At 36.8% G+C, this 22,911-nt stretch overlaps 2 protein-coding genes across 2 annotated transcripts in view; one reads left to right on the plus strand and one right to left on the minus strand.

Moving 5' to 3' along the window:
• LOC124111431 (cysteine--tRNA ligase, cytoplasmic-like) overlaps positions 1-22,911 on the minus strand; it is a 283,163-nt gene that overhangs the window by 81,014 nt on the left and 179,238 nt on the right. The gene's annotated exons all lie outside the window — the stretch shown is intronic.
• The window catches only part of LOC124111433, a 152,602-nt gene continuing 141,700 nt past the window's right edge, over positions 12,010-22,911 (plus strand). Inside the window, exon 1 of the mRNA XM_046471135.2 lies at positions 12,010-12,394. Coding sequence (XP_046327091.1) covers positions 12,298-12,394 — 97 coding nt within the window. The 5' untranslated portion in view covers positions 12,010-12,297. The remainder of the gene's footprint in view (positions 12,395-22,911) is intronic.

Here is a 22,911-nt window from a genome sequence, read left to right on the forward strand (position 1 = left end):
GTATTATGATATATATGATACTTATGCCCTGAAATAATGTTTTTTTCTGTCTGATGAGGAAGGAAAGCCAGGCATGATACAGGTCTCCGATGATTACCTCTCTAGTGAAACCTGTTGTCATACAAACTGATAATTATATTTTACCCACATGCGATTATCTTCCCGGGTCTTTGTCTATGTGTTGAGTGATAACCAGAAATATATTCAACTGAATTTTGAGGTGAGGTGAGGTGAAATGGGGTTCAAAGTCGCGTCCAAGATTATTGCACTTATATTGTGACGTGTGTGTGTGTGTCTGTGTGTGTGTGCCTGTCTGTCTGTGTGTCTGTCTATCTGTCATACCGAGCGCCAGACAGGGTAACCATAAGTACCATCTTTTAACGTCTTTTGGTATGACACATACAGGGATTGAACCTCGGACCTTCCTTTCTCCGGACGGACGCTCTACCACTAGACCACAGAGGCGGTCACTGAATTTTGAATTTAAACGAAGAAATTCCAAAATAAAACTGACAAAACCATTTCCATATTCATCAGAAATCTCTGCAAAAGCAGAGTCGATTTTCCGATTTTGACTATATCATTAGCATGTGTTTATGAAGCACTTTCCAATTCCCTCATAATAATGGTAATCTGGTAATTATGACACCCAATGAAGACACACAGAAGAAGAAAACCCTTTTTAGTCTGTCATGGATTTGAGTGCCATAAATCAGATGTTGGTTGGCTGGTTTGTTTGTTGTTTTACGTCGCACTCAGCAATATTCCAGCTATATGAAGGCGGTCTGTAAATAATTGAGTCTGGACCAGACAATCCAGTGATTGATATCATGAGCATCGATCCACACATTTGGGATCGATGACATGCATCAACCAAGTCAGCGAGCCTGACCCTCCGATCCCGTTAGTTGCCTTTCACGACAAGCATAGTCACTTTTTACAGCAAGTATGGGTAGCTGAAGACCTATTCTACCCCGGATCTTCACGGGTCCAGATATTGGTAAAACTATGAATACATTATCAACATTCACTTTAGACTCACTTACCAGAACATGCTGACTTGCATTAAATCAGTACTTTATTTCACTGCAATATTAAGTCTGATTTGTTTACCTATCATTTCAACCAATTCATAAAAAAAGGTCGTGCCCCAAAGATACATACTGTAATGTTGATTGAAACATAATTGGGTATTTGAGAAAGTCTTACATGTGACTGTTTGAGTGTCCTTAACCCTTGACCATTGATTGGTACCGGGATACACAATTATGAACATCAACAAAGGTAGTCCAAATGCAAAGTAACATCTTGGCACAAAGTACTAAATTTCATTAATGTTAGCCAGAGAATATGTACAGTGAAATAATACAAAATCCATTAATATACTACTCAAAGAAGAACACCCTATTCTTTGATATTACTATATCTAGTATGTCATGGCATGACAGATTAATATAGTAATATGAAAAAATCAGATCAAGGAAAAAATATGTCCGCAAAACACCCTATTTTCATTCTGCTGTGGATACATTTTTGGGCATTATAGGTTACCATTCGAAAAAAGAACAGAATTTACACTCTCTATCCTAAATATTGATGAATTAACTACTGTTTCATTCTGGAGGGCAGCGAACTCAACTGAAGGAAGTGGCCCAGTCCAGGACTCTTGGGAATTGACGCTGTGATGAGAAAAAACGATTAGTCAAAATGGCTGCCACAAATGTTGGTCTGTCTAGTGGAAATGTATGATTGGCTACACCTAGAGACTGTAGTGCTTATATTGAAAAGATTCTTGGCATCTTTTCATGCTCAAATGTGAATGCACAAAGTGCAAACATTATTTTGTCATTATGTTCTCATCTCCAGCCTATATCCATCTTTAGTGAACTTTAGTCTGTTTCATGGTCCGTAATTAAACTTAACTTTTATTTTGGAGTAATACATTGGATCTGTTCGTGAATAATATAACAAAACAGCAAAACAATTTTATTATTCTGACCTGCTAATGAACTAAAAACAAAATATAGATATAAAAGACCCCAAACAATTCCTTTCAAAGAACAATTAATATTAGATGACCTTGAATACTATTTGACCTTGCATTGTTTAATAATGGGTGAGTGAGCAAGTATGGTTTTATGGCTCTTTTAGTATATTCCAGCAATGTCACGGTAGGGGACACTAGAAATGGGCTTCACACATTGTACCCATGTGGGGGATCGAACCAAGGTCTTGGGCATGATGAGCAAACACTCCAACCACTAGACTACCCCACTGCCCCAAATAATGGGTGAGAAATATACCTGCATGGTAAGATGTCCATGACCTTGCATTGAAAACGAACGCTGTGTTGATTACCTGTGTGATGATGATGATTTTTCTGGCAATGCATTAAATATATATTCACACAGATGAAACATGCCTCAAGTAATTGACTCTGAGATGAAACCACGTACACCACAGTGCATGTGGAAAACCCCTTTATCATCCCAAACTGTCTTCCACAGGGTATACCCCTGGGTGAAGACTAATATCTACTCTCTGAAATGATTAATTTTTTTACAGGAAAAAAAAAAGTTGTTAAATTAGAGTTATAAAATATATTAAAAAGGAGAGAGGAAACTTTCTCATTTTCAGAAAGTCCAGTCTGTGAAATGAACTACTTTACAGAAAAAAACAGTTGTAAAATTATTATAAATTATAAAATATAATAAAAAGGAACCTGGAAACTTTCCACTTTCAGAACATCTAGTCTCTGAAATGATTTTTTTACAGAAAAATACAGTTGGTATATTATAGTCATAAAATACAATAAAAAGGAGCCTGGAAACTTTCTTATTTTCAGAACATCTAGTCTCTGAAATGAGCAATTTTACAGAAAAAAAAGTTGTTAAATTATTTTAAATCATATAATATAATAAAAAGGAGCCCAGAAACTTTCTTCATTTTCAGATACTGCAGTAATCTTGACTTGCTTAATAGTACAGACTTGTATAGGCTGTATTGGATATATTTTTATCCAGGGTTTGTATAACAGACAACCATGGGTGAGATGAAGTTATATATCTCCTGGCAGATATCACTACATAAAATTCCATCACAATGCTTTGCAGGCCACTGTGGCCTCATTGGTTACCATGACATCACAATCAAATGACATCACTAATCTCTCTGCCACTGAAGCTGGTCAGCTGCATCTCTCCCACTCAAGATACAAGTTATCACTGTTTACAAACTAAAAAAGTAGAAAGAATGATTTTGGATGACAAATATAATCTCCCTTGTGTCTTTTGATATCAAGACTTGTCGACAAAAGTTTAAAATTCAAAGGCTTTTATCAACAAGTGTTGATATGTTTGAAATACAAAAAAACACGGGGATGAGATTCTCTATGTACTTGATGTCTGAATCTGCCGATGAGCCCTATTGTGTTGAAATCTGTCAAACAGAATCTAAAAACAGTCAAAGTAATATAAATGGAGACACTGTGTTCACCTGGTTTTGCAGGACAAGTTGGCAAACGATGACATAAATCACCCACACGAGGCATAATGTTTTGTGAAGAATTTGATGACAGTTTTACGTCAATTTTGCCAACAGTGCAGAAAGACTGGTGCCACTTGTTTGGTGCCATAGCTGCTGGCTAGTTTAAAGCTCCCTACGGAATAGGAATAAAACATTTTTAAAGACTAACTACCGCAAGAGGATCGAGGCATCTGTACCACAAAAACCATAAAACTACAAAGGCAACACATCAAAGTGGTAGCGAAAGAGTGAAATTGTCAACACAATATCTCATTGCCTCCAACAAACGGTGTTGAGTAAGGATGGTAAACTAATTTCATGACAAGGGAACACTAATTAGGCAATCCAATTTTAAGCAATTAAAAATTTAGTGGGGGCATGACACAAAGTCTCAGTTCACCTGTGAGGAGCTCTCGATGTGTGACATCTTTGATAATCTGTAAGAGTGATGTGAGGAGTTTGAGTCTCATTATTAATTAATCCCACCAACTAATCATTTCATGCTGCATTCTGCGTTCCTGTTTACCAACCAGCTAACGACTCATCAGGACTCATCAAAATGTCAACAGAAAACTTTCGAACTGCAGATCGAGTGCTCCATGTTATTGACAGTTATTGGCTTGACTTTCGTATTTCAATTTATTGCCATAGTGATTCCTGTATTGTGATAGAGATAAAGTAACGTAATATATTGTGGTTTGTAATTTGTTATGAACCTGATTAAGAACGATTATTTGTGATAGGTAATGTACTGTATCTTAAATGTGACCGTCTCACTAGTAGAGCGTCCGCCTGGAGAGCGGAAGGTCCAGGGTTCGATCCCTGGCCGCATCATACCATCATACCATAGACGTTAAAAGAAGGTACTTGTTGCTTTGAGGGGCTAAAACAAGGACTGGTCGGCTTGGAGTCAGTATACTGTGTCTGAGTGGGGTATTCATGTTAAACTGCGGCATGGTATCTCAGTGGGCTAGCAGTATAAATCAGCATCAGTCCGGACTAGTACAAGCAGGCAGACAGACAGACAGACAGACAGACAGACAGACAGACAGACTGACTGACAGACAGACAGACAGACAGACAGACAGACAGACAGACAGACAGACAGACAGACAGACTGACAGACAGACAGACAGACAGAGACGTGCATGTAAGTCGCTAAATAAGTGCAGTAATCTTGGATGTGATGTTAAACCCCATTTCACCTCACCTCACTTCAACTCTATGCACAAGTCATGATAGATACTGTACAGGACCTTCCCTTTGATATTGGCCAAAAGTTATGCCATTGCACATCACCAGACCTTACATTTTGGCACATAACATACCGCGCACATCTACTCACTGTGCATATTTGTTTGTTTGTTGTTTAATGCCACACTCAGCAATATTACAGCTATATGACGGCAGTCTGTAAATAATCCACTCTGAAACAGACAACCCAGTGATTGACATCATGAGCATCGATCCACGCAATTAGAATACATTGACATGCATCAACTAAGTCAGCGAGCCAAGCCACCCGATCCCGTTAGTCGCCTTTTACGACAAGCATAGTCGCCTTTTACGGCAAGAATGGGTTGCTGAAGACCTATTCTACCCTGGATCTTCACGGGTCCACTGTTCATGTAACTTACTCCAGTTATACTTTATAAAATAACAACTCCAGGATAACAATAACACCACCTGTCCTCATTTCCGTTCTTAATAATATGCAACCCATTACATTTCAGTGCCAAGAATCAATTCTCACAAAATTCTAACAGTCACTCTCAACAAGACATCCCGTGAAGACATAAGCAAGATTTAATGTCCCTTTGGTAGAAAACAAGTTAAAACATTGTGTAACATGAAATTAAGCAACAGAAGCAGCTTGAGAAAAAACAATTCCAAAAAGCAAAACTGTTCTACAAAGCAGCTTAACAATTATATGGCTATAGAAATCGGAAAAAGTCTTCCTGTAAAATTTGACGGAACTGCCAACATTTTTTGTCCTCACCAGATGTGAGGAGCTAAGCAATTTGAACTTGTGGATATCCTACCGAGTTTTAAAAGACAGCGTCCTTGAAAAAATCAAATTAAATTCATTAAAGATTTAAACAGGCTTGGACCGGCTCCTTCCTAACACTCACACAGGGCGACTGGATGCAGCCAGGCAGAAGGCCACGTTCATTCCGTTGGCAGTTTCATTCTCACAAAATCTTTATTCCGTTAATATGTAGATAATCAAAAACAGCATAGGATAAAAACAGATTAAATTGAAAACGGGGGAAGTAAAATAAATGCCTGATAAAATGTGCATGTGTATTGTACAGAGTGGAGGCAGAGAAAATATTGTAGACTAACATCTAGTCTCGGAAATGAAACATTTTATAGAAGAAGAAAAACAGTTGTTGAAATATTTTAATAAAATAGAGCCCAGAGACTTTCTTCATTTGCAGAAACTTCAGAAATTGAGACTTGTCAACTATTATAGACTTGCATGGGCTGTATTGGATATATTTGTTTCAGGGTCTGCATGACAGATAATAAATATTTTAACACAATACTTGGCCAATGATGATACAATACATCAACTCTTAGTGGAGTGAGTGAGTGAGAGAATGAGTTATATGCCACAGTGAGGAATATTTTCCAGCTATTTCACGGCAGACTAAAATAATCAAGTCTGGGCAGACCAACCAGTGGTTGATATTGTAAGCAACATCCAGAGCTGTAAAGGTTCGATATCAAAACTTATACCACTAGGATATGTTATATCCATTTTTGGGTGGTCGCTATTCTTTGTAACAAACCAAGCAGGTGCAATGCTTGGAGGTCGGACAAATTCAATTCAGATGAGAGGGGAGTGAGGCTTGGTTCAAGGGTTGGTGTCGTTGCACAAAGCGAATTACCTTAGTGGCAAACATTGTGCAACATGCCATGCATGCAGAAGTTGAGACGCAACACCAACACACATGCATGCCAGGAAGGTCTTCACAATCTTCTTGTATTTCATCTCGTTAAAATTGTTTGTTGTTTAAGGCTGCACTCAGAAATACTCTAACTATATGACAGCAGCCTGTAAATAATCGTGTCTTGACCAGACAATCCAGTGATTGACATCATGAGTATAGATCAATCTAATATTATTGGGATACGACGACATGCAACAACCAAGTCACCGAGCCTAACCACTCCATATAGTTGCCTCTGACAGGTATATATTGCTCGGGAGCTATTTTTTACCCAGAATCCCCACAAGTTCATCTCGTTTTTTACCCAGAATCCCCTCAAGTTCATCTCGTTTTAACCTAATACTGTTCATTTTCAAAATAAAAACATGACAATTAGAGCTACCCTTTAGCTGGAAATCTCTGAAAAGTCAAAAGTTTTGTCACAAGGAAGCTAAAGTCTTGCAGATTTTCTAACCCCCAACCCTCAGACTCAAAGAATTAAGATATTTATCCAACATCCATCTTTTGAACTGCTCCAGAAAGACAGTCAGTCCGCAGTAAATGGGCGTTGTCATGGTCACCCCATCCTTGTAAATAGAACATGTGTAAAATGCAAGATTCTTTAAATTGTAATAACACGTACATTATTATTTTGATTATTAGACCTTTAGCGTGTTATTAGTTGGTTTACAAAATGTTAGGGCTAAAATACAATGTATTATATGGAATATTTGTTACACACATCTTTTTTGTTTTACATTTCAACTTCAAGATTAGTACTGCAACAAATAAATCAAAAACAAACAAGAGTTAACATGGCAAGATAAAAAAAATTGATTGTGTATTTTTTTCATCAGATTTCTAGATATATTACCAGTACCGGTATTCACCAAAGAGCGGTGAAAAAATAAGGTCGGACATAAATATTTTTGTCAAATGTCATCTCTCTTTTATAAAATTCATTTTTAAAATTTTCTTTGGTTGGTCAGTCTCACAAACCAACTAAAAACTAAAATGTTTTTAAAGCCTTTCCAAATCTTTCTTTCCTGAAATAAATATTTCAACAGATATGGTACTATCTGAAAACAATTAATAAATGTCAAAATTTTCAAATATTTGGCAATCCGCCAAAGGGTATGATAACATTTCACTGAAGTACACCAGGATTTGTAAAAAATTCATGTCAGGCTAAAACAAACAAGAAGAGGCATAATCAGCAGTAAGACACACAAACCTGATAAACGTGAAAAATACGCGATTTTCGAGAAAATACGAGGAAACTATATTTATGGAAACTATATTTAATTAGTATGCGATTACAGACAATCTTCGAAGGATAACACAAGGTTTTTGTGACTTATTTATGAATTCAATGTACAGTCTGTGTCAAAAACTGCTATCTCAACAAACCCTTATCTTCATAACAGTAACATATTGGCTGTTATAACCTTATAAATAGAGCAAAAGAAACTGGATTACGATATCAGATGTCGGTTAAGGTTGCAGTATGAATATATTTATATTTCAGAGAAACATTAGGAAATGTTACCTACAAGTTTTAATTATTTCGACATTGACCGAGAAGGTTCAGAGGCTGGAATTTCTCTGGGCATAGCGACAAGCATGGAAACATTTTGGTGAATAATATCACCAGCAGGGCTATACGCATTGATGGGGGTCACACTGATGCCGTTTAGATTGAATTCACAGAGTGAAACAGAACATGTAAACATCATAATCACCGAGAATATGACATTAGAGAACAGGAGAACTATTTAACTACACAACGGGTCGGCAGAATATATCTCGGTAGAATGTCTGTTTCCCCGTATACCCAAACAAAAACAGTCACATTTGAGAATACACACCAATAAAAAATCAATGGACTTAGAAAAAGATTTACATAAAACTATAAACTACGGACTAATGGGAGATGGAAAAGCTAACTAAAATAACAGTGGATATTGTTTGTTTTTGTTAATTATATGAATTAAAGAGATCTACAGGTTTTCGCTGACACAACAACAAATCATTTCAAAATTCATTTTTGTGTAACTATTTTACCAAATTATTATTTTTAACACGCATATATGTTTCTTGTATACATATACAGGGAATATGTGATATTTATATACAAATATAGCTGCTCTTGAATGATTTGTAAATCTACCTATCTGGTCTCTCGTACCACAAAGAAGTGGCAGATGATAGTTTCTCACAAGGTATGACTCGTGTAACGTGATCCTCAAACATCTATAGTTAGTCACTGGATGGAGAGTGGTCACACTGGAACATGAAAGCTATCAGGATATTAAAAATACCATTAATCTTGTTCAGGGAGTTTCAGGTGGCAATCGGCTGATGAGAAAATACACTCCTCTCTGCACGTGTATATATTAGGTCTGTATAAAATAAGGATAAATAAATAAACATATAAACATATAAAATATATAAATATATAAATATATGAATATATAAAAGATATAAAAGATATAAAAGATATAAAAGATATAAAAGATATAAAATATATAAAAGATATAAATATATTGTCAGTTACACTGAGGGCTGTCATAAGACCGCGAAAGTACTATGTCTGAAACTGATGTAAAGAAGATGTTTGACTAACGTGGACTTTATTATTTTATTATATATTACATATACACCGAGTGAATATTGACCTCATTTTTGTAAATATATTAATATATAAAATATATAAAAATAATAATTTAGCTGCAAACTAGTTCGAAAATAAATGTAATCAGTACATTTTATATAATTTTTTAAGACCTTCATATTCTATAGTTGAAATATTCCTCCGAAGATTCTAAATGGAATGTGGTGGATCGTTTACCCTTCATAAACATCTGGAACAGGAACAGTACCAAGTTATGTTGTAAAGGTTAGTTTTATTCAGACATTATTTCTCGGAAGTGAGGTAACATCAACGAGAAGTCGTCCATCACACAAGCTCTTGAACGGATTTGAACAATTCTAAAATGCAAAACCTCTTTGTTGATGTGAGTACAAAGTTTCATGATATTCATGAGTTTCACGAAGATATTCAAACATGAGTCGCACTCTGTGAAACTAATCCTCTTATAAAGATAAATATATGTACAAAAAATTTTTTTTAAGGTGACAGCACAAAGTTTTAGAATTGAACCCTGGAAAGGAAAACAAACTTCATTCCTGGGTACAATCCAAAATCCTTGTGCAGTTTCCTTAGAAAAGCTTTTATTACCAAGCTTTTGCCGATTTTTTATCCTTAAAAATAGAAAAAATAGCAACACTCGGTTGTGATTGCACAGCATCTAGATGCAATTTCTAATGTGGTTTTATTAGTTTTACTCTGGAAACGAAGCGAGACAGGTGGATCTATTTTCCATATCACAGCCAATCTTATAGAAGCCGCCATAACAAACGTGCCATTCTTTATCAAGCTGGTATGTTCATGGCAAATTGCTGTCTACAGAGATATGAACATCTATATTGCACAATTTTTAGCAAGTGCACGTCATTTAGAGGCTGTATATTCCTTACGTCTCACAAAATCTATGAAATACTGCTTTTATTCTTGGAAATTGAGAAATAAAAATCAATTACATCTGAATTAATTATAGAATTGAATTCAAATAAATAATAAAATAGTAAGATCAAATGTTTCTTTGAGTATGAACATTCATTCCATGCCAAATAACGCAATAAAATTTTAACAGTCTGTAAACAGAACTCAACGTACATTCGACGCCTGAATAAATAATTTTCGCCACAAATAAAGCAAAATATTCACAAAATGCATTCAGTTATGTCTCATATTTATTGATTTGAATCTGCTAACTTATTAAAAACTCATACCCGAAATTCCAGGACAGTTGTGATGGGCTGCTGTTCTCAACACTTTACATGCAATTACCATCAAATGAAAGGTGCCACATCTATTTCCCTGGACTTTATCTGTTAGCAACACCTGCCGTACCTAGTGAACTGTTCTAAACTTGTCTACTAGGGCAGGAGTAAGCCACATACTTCATGTCTGCTTTTCTCATGTTCATAAACATGCTTATGATAGATTTCCCTTGGGATAGTCACAGTCTTTCATCATTCCAATTTCCGAGGGGTTTCTTTTCCCGAACACAATTTCCCGTTATGTTGTATTTTAATTCACGGGCAACTGTCTCTAGTCCTCCACAGAACTGATATATGTTCTGTAACGACAGAAATTGTTTGCTTGAGTGTTAAGTTTTCGACTGCTATGGTATCGAGTTTTGAAAATTCAAAGGATGTGTGAAGTACTATTGGGGACTTTTCAAGATGTCTTGTTAAATATTCGTTGCTGAATTACGACGGACTTCAAAAATTGATAATAATTTCGAACTATAAGGTGACAACACAAACTGTACACATGAAAATCAAAGTGGCAGCACTTATCTTGTGAAGCAAATTTGAAGGAAAAATATTAAACATTGTTGTGTAGAAATACAGCTTGAATTGTACTAACCTACTAAACAAAATACACAGATTTTACTCACTATATTCCTTCAAACAATGTATCCATGACATATGTGTGCAAGACTTTCAAGAGGTTACTTGTCTGAATATCAAGTAAATATGTAATGTCAAAGCCAGAGAACTAGTCTGGATCATCTGTCAAAACAGATTCCACCGGGCGTAAAAGGTGAAACAGAGGGGGAAATTATATGAATGGATCACCAATAAATCAGTGATGACACCAGATGTTTACAAAAAGACTAAATACATCCTGCCACCCGCCACGCACACAATTTGCAAAAAAGTAAGTAAGTAAGCACTCTGGTGAATGAATCATCTACTGAGGCAACAGAGTGTTAATTATATAGGTATTTCCACATAAAAAACACATATAGGACGTTTTTAGCAAACATTTGTAATATCAAAATGCTTACTAAAAAAAACATGTGCAGAAGATTATTTTTAAAAAAATGGTTAGTAATGGTTAGTTTTGTCTGAATGGTTAATAGCCTTATGACCAGCGAGTTTTAATTTTTTTTCAATTTTTCAATTTCTTATTAAAAACATAATGAAACGCTTTGCTGTGGCTCTTTAGTTCTTACAGCAATCCTCCTCACAAACAATTTGTTGCCAATAAGCTGAACATGATAATGACCAACCCCCAAACATGCAGACATTTTGAAATTTAGATTAAAAATTCAGGTTGGATTTTAGAAACTCATTTGAAAGACATGAAAGGTATCCAAAACAATGAAATTGTGTTGGTCAATCTAAAATACAGATAGGTACTCTTTTTGGCACTCCAATATTATTGCCTAGCACAATTTAAAACTATTATTGAACATTAAACTTCTATTGAAATAATCTTGGTCTTTGTCTTCAGTCCAATTTGATTTTCCAATAATTCCTTAAAGAAAATAGCAATGTGTTTTTAAATGAACACCCTCACAAACTTTAAACAATTCAATTAAGATTCTAATTTACCTGATTTCACCTCATATCAACTTTCAGCCGAGAACACCCTGAAGTTGTCGATACTTTAAAACTTCTTCATTCCGGGCAAAGAGCAAACAAAGAATGGGAGATAACTCCTGAGGTCTCCAGTGGCATTGACTGTTGGCATGGCAATATGGCAGCATAAAGAAGCCTGGATGTGATTGGCCGAGGCTGTCTGCTACTATAACATCCCCACCATTCAGTGTGCTATTCTTATCTGACCAGCACATGTGTGGGTACTGCTCCTTGCTAGGTTGTGTGGAGGCTGGAACTTTCTCGCCCTCACCTATACACACATTTTCACAGGGACAGTTCGACTATTCTTATAACTGTGTATGACGACGTTTGGACAATGGATACTCTACCTCTGCAATCGTTATTCTTTCTCACCTCTCTCTTACAATCATGGACAATAGTGAGCTGCAATACAGTGTGGGACCATCTCTCTCGTAAGTACCAATAACATTGTCAATTAACCACATCCCTCGCATCACTGACCAAAGGATGTTTAATAAAGACTATCTCTGAAAAGAGATTTGTGTGCGAGGGATGGAGTGCCGTCAAAGTGGCTTATGGTTGTCATTATTTTTCGTTGTTTTTTCAACCTGACGACTACTGCTATTACAGTCGAGCTGTATCGTCACAGATGTCATTCCGTGTTGACATTCATGTGACAACCAAACCTATAACGCATTCGGGAGAATTTGGCTGAATGAAACAAGCCGCTTGTTCTTTCTCCATAAAGATGGCTCCAAGCTATTGTCTTCCATTATTGAATTTTCTATAACAATAAAGGCTTAGGAACAAATAAAGTATTAATTATGTCAATATTTGACTGGTCTTCTGGTCTCATACGGGTAGGCTGGTCTTGGAACCAGACACACCAACAGCTTGAGATTATTTTGATGTTTTTTGAAAATTTAACCAAATTTTCTTCACAAAAACAGTATATTAAAATCATGTTCAAAATATTGTGCATTTTAATTTTTTGAAAAAGAAGTGATAATTACATGATTGTTTTTTTCTGATGACAAATTTTAAACTCAATTCAACAATAGTTCAACACACCTGTAATCAAAATCTGAAATTGTCTGTTAAGCAATGAATGACTCATGCAGACGTAACGAGCCATCATCCCTATCTGGAATTAGCAGCATCTTCGATGGTGACAGTCAGGCTTACAGCAACACTCATTGTTTCTACCTCCTGTTAAGAGGACATAAGCAAGGAAGATAAATCCTGTATACTGTTAATAATGTAATCAATAGAACTGTATAGTCTGGGATGTATTGCCTATGTCTCCCTATACAACCAATCTGGTCTCACAGTGTCCATCCATCTTCCTGGCAATGTGGTCTGTGGTGAAATTATGTCTCTAATGGACAGATTAATATAACCAGCTCTTTTGTTTTATGTTTCACGATGCAACCGGCTTGCTGTTGTGACACTAAAATGTTATATACAGCTTCCAGCAGATGCTATAAAACCAGGGTGGGCTTCAAGAAGACAAATTTAAGCTGTTGATTATTTCATAGTACCAAATGTCCTGGGGGGTTGCACAATTATAATTAGGTGGGGATTAATCGTGATTGTGCTGTTAAAATCTTTGTTATAATTTGACAGGGGTGGTTTGTGGAGTCTTAGTGGCTGTGATGCACTTACATATTTACAGTTGGGATGCTGCAACCTCTAGAAGGCCTTACCAGTGGATAAACGTAGCTACAATCTCTATCGGTTGAGGTTCGCCCATTGCGTCGTGTTATATCGCCCTTCTACTGTTGAAACTCATACGAGCAATGGAAGTGGTCACGTTCATTGTGTTTTCAGTTCTCAAGGCAATGACATATTTCCGGCACTTGCATTTGAAGAATCAATGTTTTGACTATAGTTGAGATGGGATTTTTGAAATACTCATTTGACATTGGAGGACTATCAGATTTTTGTCTAGAAATGACAGGTATCTGAGAAAATCTCAGGGGGTTTCATCCTTCAAACATCAAATCATACGATACCTTTCAGCGAACTGACAATTTTCATCAGTATCGAGGGAGTCAACAAGAACAAATTAGGAGGACTACCATTAAAAATTTATGCTGCAGAAAGACAGACTTTTTACCAATGGACATCATTTGTAGGTTTGAAAATATTCCTCGGCATATATTGGATTTAGAAGCTTTTTCACTGTCTTGTGCATTTGTTGTCATATGACAACTGAAGGGCCTGTCACACTGTACTTGCCTCTAATTCTTAACTTACATTACGCACATATAATTATTCTGACAATTCAGACATTGAATGGGGCATGACTCATCTCGGAAACTGGACTGCTTCTTCCCACAACAAATTGGTGGTAGCCATTTCATTAATTTCATTAAAACTAATCAACATTTTCAGGAAACTTTCTCGGAGAGAACATTCATGAATTAATTTTAATTTTGAAATCTGGATTATTCCTGTCCACACTCAAGAGGAGTGAGTATGAGGTTTAGACTTACATAAAAAAAATATGAACAATCCAATTTGTTGTTTTCTAATCTGATAACCTGGCCAGATGGATGAAATGCTGTACAATTGAAATCCACATTTTCTGCAAGGTCCTCGAATGCAATTTCTCCAACATAGATTTATGATTATCATGGCTGGCTATGATTACTATTTATGTTTTCTCTAGACAGATAGTTCAGAGTTGCTCACAGTTGTAACATACACCATTTTTTTTACATTTGTTTAGATTATGCATGAAATCAACAAAAGGCATACAGCCAAGAATATGTCAAACTGATGCATATTTGCTTTCCTGTAGACACAAGGATGTGTAGTCGCTATATGCCGCTTTTTAGAGCACTCTTCCAAAGCTGATAGACCCATCCAACAACTGCAGCCTCCTGTACGATGATGTACGAAAATTTATGTGGATAGTGACACGTGGAATTCATGTCAATATTGTTTATGTAGGTATCTACTTGTGGAGTCCATATAAAAAATGTTGAAAAATTACTCCAGCAGAGCTGGAAAATGTTTAGCTACAAAAACATTGGGCACAGAAATAGTGCCAGCTAGGATGATTGTGTGTATAATGTTGCACTGCAAACATTGCCTCCCATCTTTAATATTGTAATTTTGGATAACTGTCATGTTAAAAAAAAATATCTGTTGTTGATAGTTTAATGTGTTTTACATGTTATCCATGAACATCCATGAAAAAATGGACCAAAAATGTCTCTCCCCTCAACAAATAACATGGAATACTCGACTATTGAATAAGAATATGAATATTATCAACAAGTATGGAATATGTAGATTTAATTTCTTTGTCGTAAGGTCAAAATGGTCTCGGCAAATATGTCTTAAATCTGTAGTACCTTCAGGAAAACAACAGTGCTTGTAATTTCACAGGAAATGGGCAGCGTTTGCACTTTAGACTTTGATCTATTTCTAACACTGCACAAGCCAATGTTATATCACATTATCATTTTCCGTGGAGAAATTGTTACGTATTTGGGGCCTTTTCCTTCCAACTAGTGGCTTGACATCACGGCTACATCATGTCTTTTTATCTCCTATTTAAAAGAGCACCGGCTTCAGGTTGAGTGATGACTCCAAAGCTGACAGAATGACATATTTCCTTGACATGTACTCGATATTTTTACCTTGGATTATAAAGCTAAGACCTGATTTCTGTGCTGTAATTAAAAGCACTTTGATGTGAGCTCATGGTAAAGAGAACGGCTCTGTCGCCTGCTACAAGTTAATTCTGTCAATCGTACTGATAAAAAAATACTTCTCTTCAGGGAAACGTTACCTTGCTATGATTGTTCCAGTTTGGAGCATTGACCTCCAGAAACGTATTAACAGTGAGTGAGGGATGCTCTGATACCTGTGTAAAATCGGGACAATTCAACCTATTTTAACCAGCACCTAATTAATCAAGCTTTACTTTTTATTCATTCAGTAACATTAGCTCTCATCTTGATCATGATTGATGGCACACGAGTAAATATTAATGCTCAAACAATAATTACTGCAAACAACACAACAAATCATTATTGTCGAGAAAATATGTTGATCTTGCCATCAGAAGCTGTTTGTAATGAAACAGTAAATATTTCATTAATTTATCATAAATATTTATGACACTGTCTTAATTGTGGTCATTGAATGTCTAATAAAACCACAGCATGTTCATGCAAAAATATGGCCATCAAGCTGTTGGCAGGGATTTTTCAGAGTATTCTGAACTAAAAAAGTTAGGAATCAGGAATATTTTTGTGGATATTTTCATGAAATTGTGTGCTGTCTCAACAACAAAAAATATCCCCAAAATATTCATGCACCCTAACTTTTTTTGTTGAGTATACTTTTAACTAACTGTTTTAATGTACTGACCCTTCAGTGGTAAGTAATTATCAGGAAAACAGGAGCCTTAAACCGATATTTTATGTCTTCTATTTCTTGGTGTACCACACGATTATGTACAGATGAGAAATTCTCGCATTTCATTTTAATGGTGATTAGAGTCTTGGATTCTGTCAGACCGAGAACAACCAATCCGGAATATTGGATATTTGCATTAATTTCTCTCTATGGATATCTATGAGTAGATATTAGTGATAAGTAATCACCCGATCACAACAACAGATAGGAAACGGAATGTACATGTTCATCGCGAGTGGGTCGTATATTGCAGGACCAACCGACATGTACGTTGATATGATTGGGACTACTAGAGGTTGGTACATAGCTGCAATAATGACCACATAACATGCCGCCAATGTAATGGTTACTCGCAGACAAATAAAATATTGATGGGGTTTTGACATCCTATTTGTATATTTTATGGCTTGGGGCAATTTCTGCTGCAGAAACATGACAATGTTACTGATTTCGTGCACACACAAAACTAAGATGGAGGTTATGCTGTGGACTGGAAGAAGTTGATGTATGCTTATTTCACCAGGATTTTAAAAAGCATTGTTATGAGAGTGAAGACAAGAGATATTCTTATTTATGGTATGACCGGCTTAAGGGAAGAAATGGCTTGAAGAGGAAGATGACTCTAACACACAAAGTTAGGACATATCGCCGCCAGTAGAATAGGATTAATATTTAAAGGGTAATGCAGTAACAATATACTCGCAAATGATGTCGAGCTCAATTTTCAGCTTGGAATTTTATGTGTAAACTTCACAAGCTTGAGCATAGTTATGCATAAGGCATCAGCAGTATTAACCCTTACGTCACATACGATCTTTGTTTCCTAATACGAGGACAGCAGTTTTCACATTACGCCTTAATAAATTATATATTTACATCTAAAAACATAATGTGAGACAAGTTAATTTTAATATTTTATTTTTCTTCAACAAACTGTTGTTCAAGCATTTTCTGTCAGTGGATGTGTTCAAATGGCGTATTGCATCAAACAAAGAAAGAAGCCAGTATATAATTAGTGATCATCTTGATCCGAGGTAATAATAAGATGATAATCTAATAATTAACACATTATTGCCTTATCTTGCTCACTTTCATCCCGTTATTTCCCCCCATCTGAACTTGTTAGTATGGTTGGGCTGGGCTTAACGGTGTAAGAAAAATATCAAACAGATAACAATTAATATGCTTATAATTTGGTCTTCAAGTTCATCGAAAAAATGGTATGACACTATTATTTTCATCTCACACCTCTGATTCACATCAAACATATATTTAACAATGTCACAAAGGCATAAAATTAAATCAGGTGCCTTATGATAATTTCCTATCTGGTTAGGATGCTGAAAGGAATTAATAAGACTCCTTTATTAATGGAATTATGTACATGGATGATTGAAAATAAAATAATCTGCTCTGCTTAAAGCCCTCTGAATATATCGATTGAGGTTCAAGAAAATTTGAGGTGATTTGACTCACAGTGTAAAAAGAAGTTCAAAAATCAATAAATCTACTGTTAATAATTCATGAATGAAATGCCCTGGAAAGTAACAAGACATGAATTACTCCTTGCTTGTCGTACCGTAAAAATACCAAATTCAGTAAACAAGAATGGATTTCAACAAAATGATTGAAGACTGTAAATACCACCCAGTCAATATTTTAAATCAATTACTTCCAATCAAAATAGTGTAAAATTAAGAAAGTTTATGATGGATTTAAACCTTGCTACAGGTCCTAATGATTCAACATGAAATTTCACAAAGAAAACGGCAGAGTTTTGCGCTTCTCTTGACAGTTCAATGTTAAATTGGTTTGGAAAATGAAAAAATAGGTTTTGTATACATAGGGTTTGGCAAGGCTCTCTAAATTGCTAATATGGCTGGCAGTCGCAAACACTCCTTGCCTCAGCTACATGGTACTTAATCTTGGTGAAATTTCACTATTGCCAAGCAAATGAAAACAATCAAATTTGGCAAATCCTTAGGCAAAACTCATGACGGCTTAGTTCGCTCAACAGCGTGATCCTAGAGCGCTCGATACACAGACGAGTACTCGCGAGTCCGATTGCCATGATTCGCACATTGCTGGGTCTACGATAGTTGATTTTGGCCATCTTCAGTCCGATCACAGTTATTGCAAAGTGTGAACTCTGATTCACCAGTTTGATTTCATTCCCAAGGACTGATATAACATCGTTATTAATAAGATTATGATAGCAATATGAGGGAGACAGGAGGAGACATGTTCGCCTTAGGGTGAAACGCTCACCTAATATAGTTGGCAGATTTTTTGGCATTTCTTCAAACAATTAACCGATATTGATAGTTCTCAGTAATACAGATCTCCTATGACCCTTCATAACCAAGTGTTCGTTTTTCAATCATGTTGGTCATTTGAGACTCTGCAACAGGGAAATGTGATGAAAGTGATTAAAAGCATTTTATGTTCTTCAAAACCAAATAGCTATTTTTGCCCGTTGGAAGGACAGAGTTTTAGGTAACTCCCAGACATGTCGTTAGTAAGGCAGTGTAAAAATAGCTTGAATAAATGACACAACCGTATACAGTTACACGCTGTTCCCTCATCATGAGGTAATGAAATATTTTTTTGTCGTTTCCTGTTATCATAATAATCACTCATTACGACGGAACGCTGACCAACAGTTGCAAAAATCCTCCTCAGTCGAGACCCAGAAACTGAACGCAAACCTTGGAGAGACAAAAACACACATTTCTGGTTAGGAAAGTCCATTAATTTGAAGAAGTTAATAAAAAGAAACAAAAACTGACCACAATGACAGTCCCTAAAATGTCACCACCAAACCAAACAGTGAGAGTTCAAGGGTAATTCAAGGCTAAAATAGCTTCAACAACATTTTTAATATCACAGCAAAACAATCAGAACAATCTCTTTACAAATTCAACGTCCCTTTACTTGGGGCTCATTCTCCAAAGCCACAAGTAGCCGAGTAGAATTGAATGGGCGAGAGAGAGAGAGCCTCTTTCTGAAAACCCCTATAGGAGCACCATTCCCAACTGGATAGTTATTGCTATGCTTTCCGCGCAATTCCTCAACTTGATCCCTTCTCTATTGCGGAACATGACCGCGATGACTCGTAGGTCGTCTAACCTCCGAAACCATCCTCTAGTGATTGATCTGCCCCATATTTCATCTGCATCGAGGCTATTTCTGTCAATCAAATTCCCGACAAGTCTGTGACTCTAAAATGTAGCAATTTCATTTTTACAGGCTTCGCAGAAACAATGGTGCAGTTTTGTAGTGCACATACATTGCATAATGATACATAGGTCTATCTAACCCTGCACAGATGCACATCATTGACGCATATGTTGAAGCTGGCATTGCAACATACAACACCATATCACAGCTGTGGTTCACTGCGTTACAAGTACATTTCCTATAGCCATCTATTCATACACATAAACTCACACACAAAAATACAACTGATAATTCATGCCCCCATGAAATAATCCTGGAAATATTAAAGTAATAATATTGACAATTTTCACTCATGCAAACATCTGCATGTGTGACCACACATTGACACCAACATGCTGTTTACAGTCTGCAAATGCTTTCAATAAAGTTTATTTCAAGGTTTCAATGTTATTCAAATGTGGGCCTGACACTGGGATCGTTGCTGCCAAAGGGGTGGATGTGGGTGGTCTGGGAGGGCCCTCAAGTGGGTTTAGGATTAGTAGGGGACCAGCATGGGACAACAGCCCGAGGGGAATGAGGTGTGAACACACACTCCATTATTGCTTAGACCAACAGTGTTAGAGTAGGTCTTCCAGGTAGCATCTGGTTAGTGGGAAGCAGTTTTGTATTGAATAGAATATCATTGTTACAAACGTGAGTGAGTGAGTGAGTGAGTGAGTTTTAAGCCGCTTTTAGCAATATTCCAGCAATATTACAGCAGGGGTCACTGCAAATGGGCTTCACACATTGTACCCGTGGGAAATCGAACCCGGGCCTTTGGTGTGACAGTTTTACGATTAACATTTTACTCTTTCAAGTACCCCACCGCCCTAAACAAATGAGGGATTTACGCAATAGTTACTTTATGTTATAGAATCTACAACAAGAAACAGGTCTAACTGCCATGACAAACTGGAACCTATAGTTCTTTCATCTACACACGTTCTTGTCAACTATTTGAGATATATTTTCTACATTCTATCTTCCGACTGATATCAAGTCTGCAGCCGAGGACACACAATAGTCAAGAGTGTCTGAGATGTGTTTGCTTACTCCCACAATATATAATATTGTGACAGTGTATTAGCCCAAACCCAAACATTACATCATGGCTGACTGTCCAGTGCTGTGGTCTCACTGTCCTGCCTCAAGGCTCCATAGTAATGGTATTTGGCTATAAGCTGTGACCTTTGGAAATAATTCATACATAGGCCGATGATCAGGGACAGTTGAACACTGATAATGATCCTAATTGCTTCATTGTATTACTGGGGCCGATCCACCATCGAACATACGAGTGCGTCTTCCTGCATATCAGTCTCTCATTGAGCCTCTAGTCGAGTTGACACAGCCTCAGCAGGAAGATGAAGTATATACAAATATATGCAAATATATGTAAATGATATGGTAATTATATCCACATTCAAATCATTTTCATAAACAATTTGTCTCCTCGACTGAAAAGCTAGATTAATTCAGATATGTAAATAGGGGTTCTAGTCTGTCGAATTCATAGCATCAGCAATTGTATGAGAATAGAAATTGTCGTCAACAAGCTTTGGCTACGTCTTGTCCCCATATAAGTTCTGTTGCTTATTGGCATGCTAGTGCCTCACAACTCCACGGAAGAGCTAACTCGGGTCTATAAACGGAACCTGAATTAATTATTGACAGTGTAATGATGGAGTCAGGAATAACCTGTACAAGTGAAATAATTCTGTCTTTGCACTCGCACACAGAACTGGGCCCCGTTCCACAAAGCGAACTTAGCGCTAAGGTGATCGTAAGTCCCATACTTTAACATAGGCTTACGATCATCGTGGCCTAAGATCACTTTGTGGAACGGGGCCCAGGACACGAATTGCGGCCTTAGTACTAGCTACAGATTCAAGAAGGCAATAACAACTTAAACCTTTAAGGAATATTCAAGAATTGTAGGCAATGGTGAACGGTAAATAATGACAAGGTTAACCAAGACGTCCGCCAAATTCACTCAGAAGAAATTATTCCCAACCAGGTGGAATTGTGTTGAAGGGTTAATGTTCCCCTTCATGGTTGTAACCACTTGACTTTGTAGGGTTAACTAATACAAAGATGACAGTAACCTGATTACATGGGGTCAGTTTGTATCTCCCCGCTGTCAGCACCGGGGACATAAGCTGATGTTGATGGCCGTCAGTATTATGTGTCCAGTGCAAGGAGGTTGACATCAGTGGGACTCAAAGTCCGTGAGTTGGTTTAACGCCATTTGAACAGTATTCCAGTTATATGATGGTGTGTCAGATTAATGTGGGAGGAAAGCCCGAAGTGATGCAGGTCTCAGACATTTACCACTTCGGTGAAACCCATAGCACGGTATGGTGCTGACAAACCTAGAAACATAATCGGGGCCAATTCGGACCCAGAAGTGGTGAATCTTATAATCCTTTATGAAGGCATGTGAAATCAATAATCCACCATATGAAACTGGAATGAAGTATTTGTCTCCCTCTTTGGCCTCACATTAAAAATAATAATAATATATAATAATATATCATAAAATATAAAAATGATCATATTTTCAATTCTAGTTATCACAACCACAGGCTGTAATATTTCCATATTCATTCCATTTGTGAGTGATTATATTTCACAATATAAATTTGTCATATGTTCAGTTCTAGTCATTACATCACTGGCTAAAATATTTTCCATTTTTTCTTTACTTTTGTGAGTGAGTTAAACTAAAATTTGCGGTCCTAACATGTGTTTCGGTATTTTAGAATTGATCGGGATCAAGATGTGTTAGTGTTCAGCACTCAATACCTACACCGCAATCAATGAGTAAAATGAAGTCCTTTGGACTTGAGCTTAGTTCCTTAACACCTCTGCAAGACAAAGCCTCTTCACTTTGAGACATGCTGATGAGTTTCGGGGACATCACTGTAATTGAAATTCTGATTGCTAATGCCACTTAAGATGTCTCACTCTAAGAAACAGCTTAAAGATAGACTGACAGGGCTATGGCCATGAGCTGGGCAGTTCATTGCCAAGGCTGGCGGTCAGTTTGGTCGTGGAATCAAGATGGGATGAGAGGAGACTGTAGACATGGAGGCTTGGTCAGGCTGTAGGAAAATAGACCTATGACATGGCTGACCAGTCAGATGCTGTTTGATCTGTCATCTGGTGCATGGCCAGAGGTTGATATCATTGGTAGGGGAAAAAGGGATAGGTTTGTCAGACTGGGAGATCAAACGCAATGTGTCTGATAACAACTGTGGTCTTAAAGAGGGCACAAAGAGTCTTTGATGCTGGATGTGTTATCTACCTGTCA

The sequence above is a fragment of the Haliotis rufescens genome, unplaced genomic scaffold (assembly GCF_023055435.1).
Source record: "Haliotis rufescens isolate VD_foot unplaced genomic scaffold, xgHalRufe1.0.p SCAF_6, whole genome shotgun sequence".
Taxonomy (NCBI): Eukaryota; Metazoa; Mollusca; class Gastropoda; order Lepetellida; family Haliotidae; genus Haliotis; species Haliotis rufescens.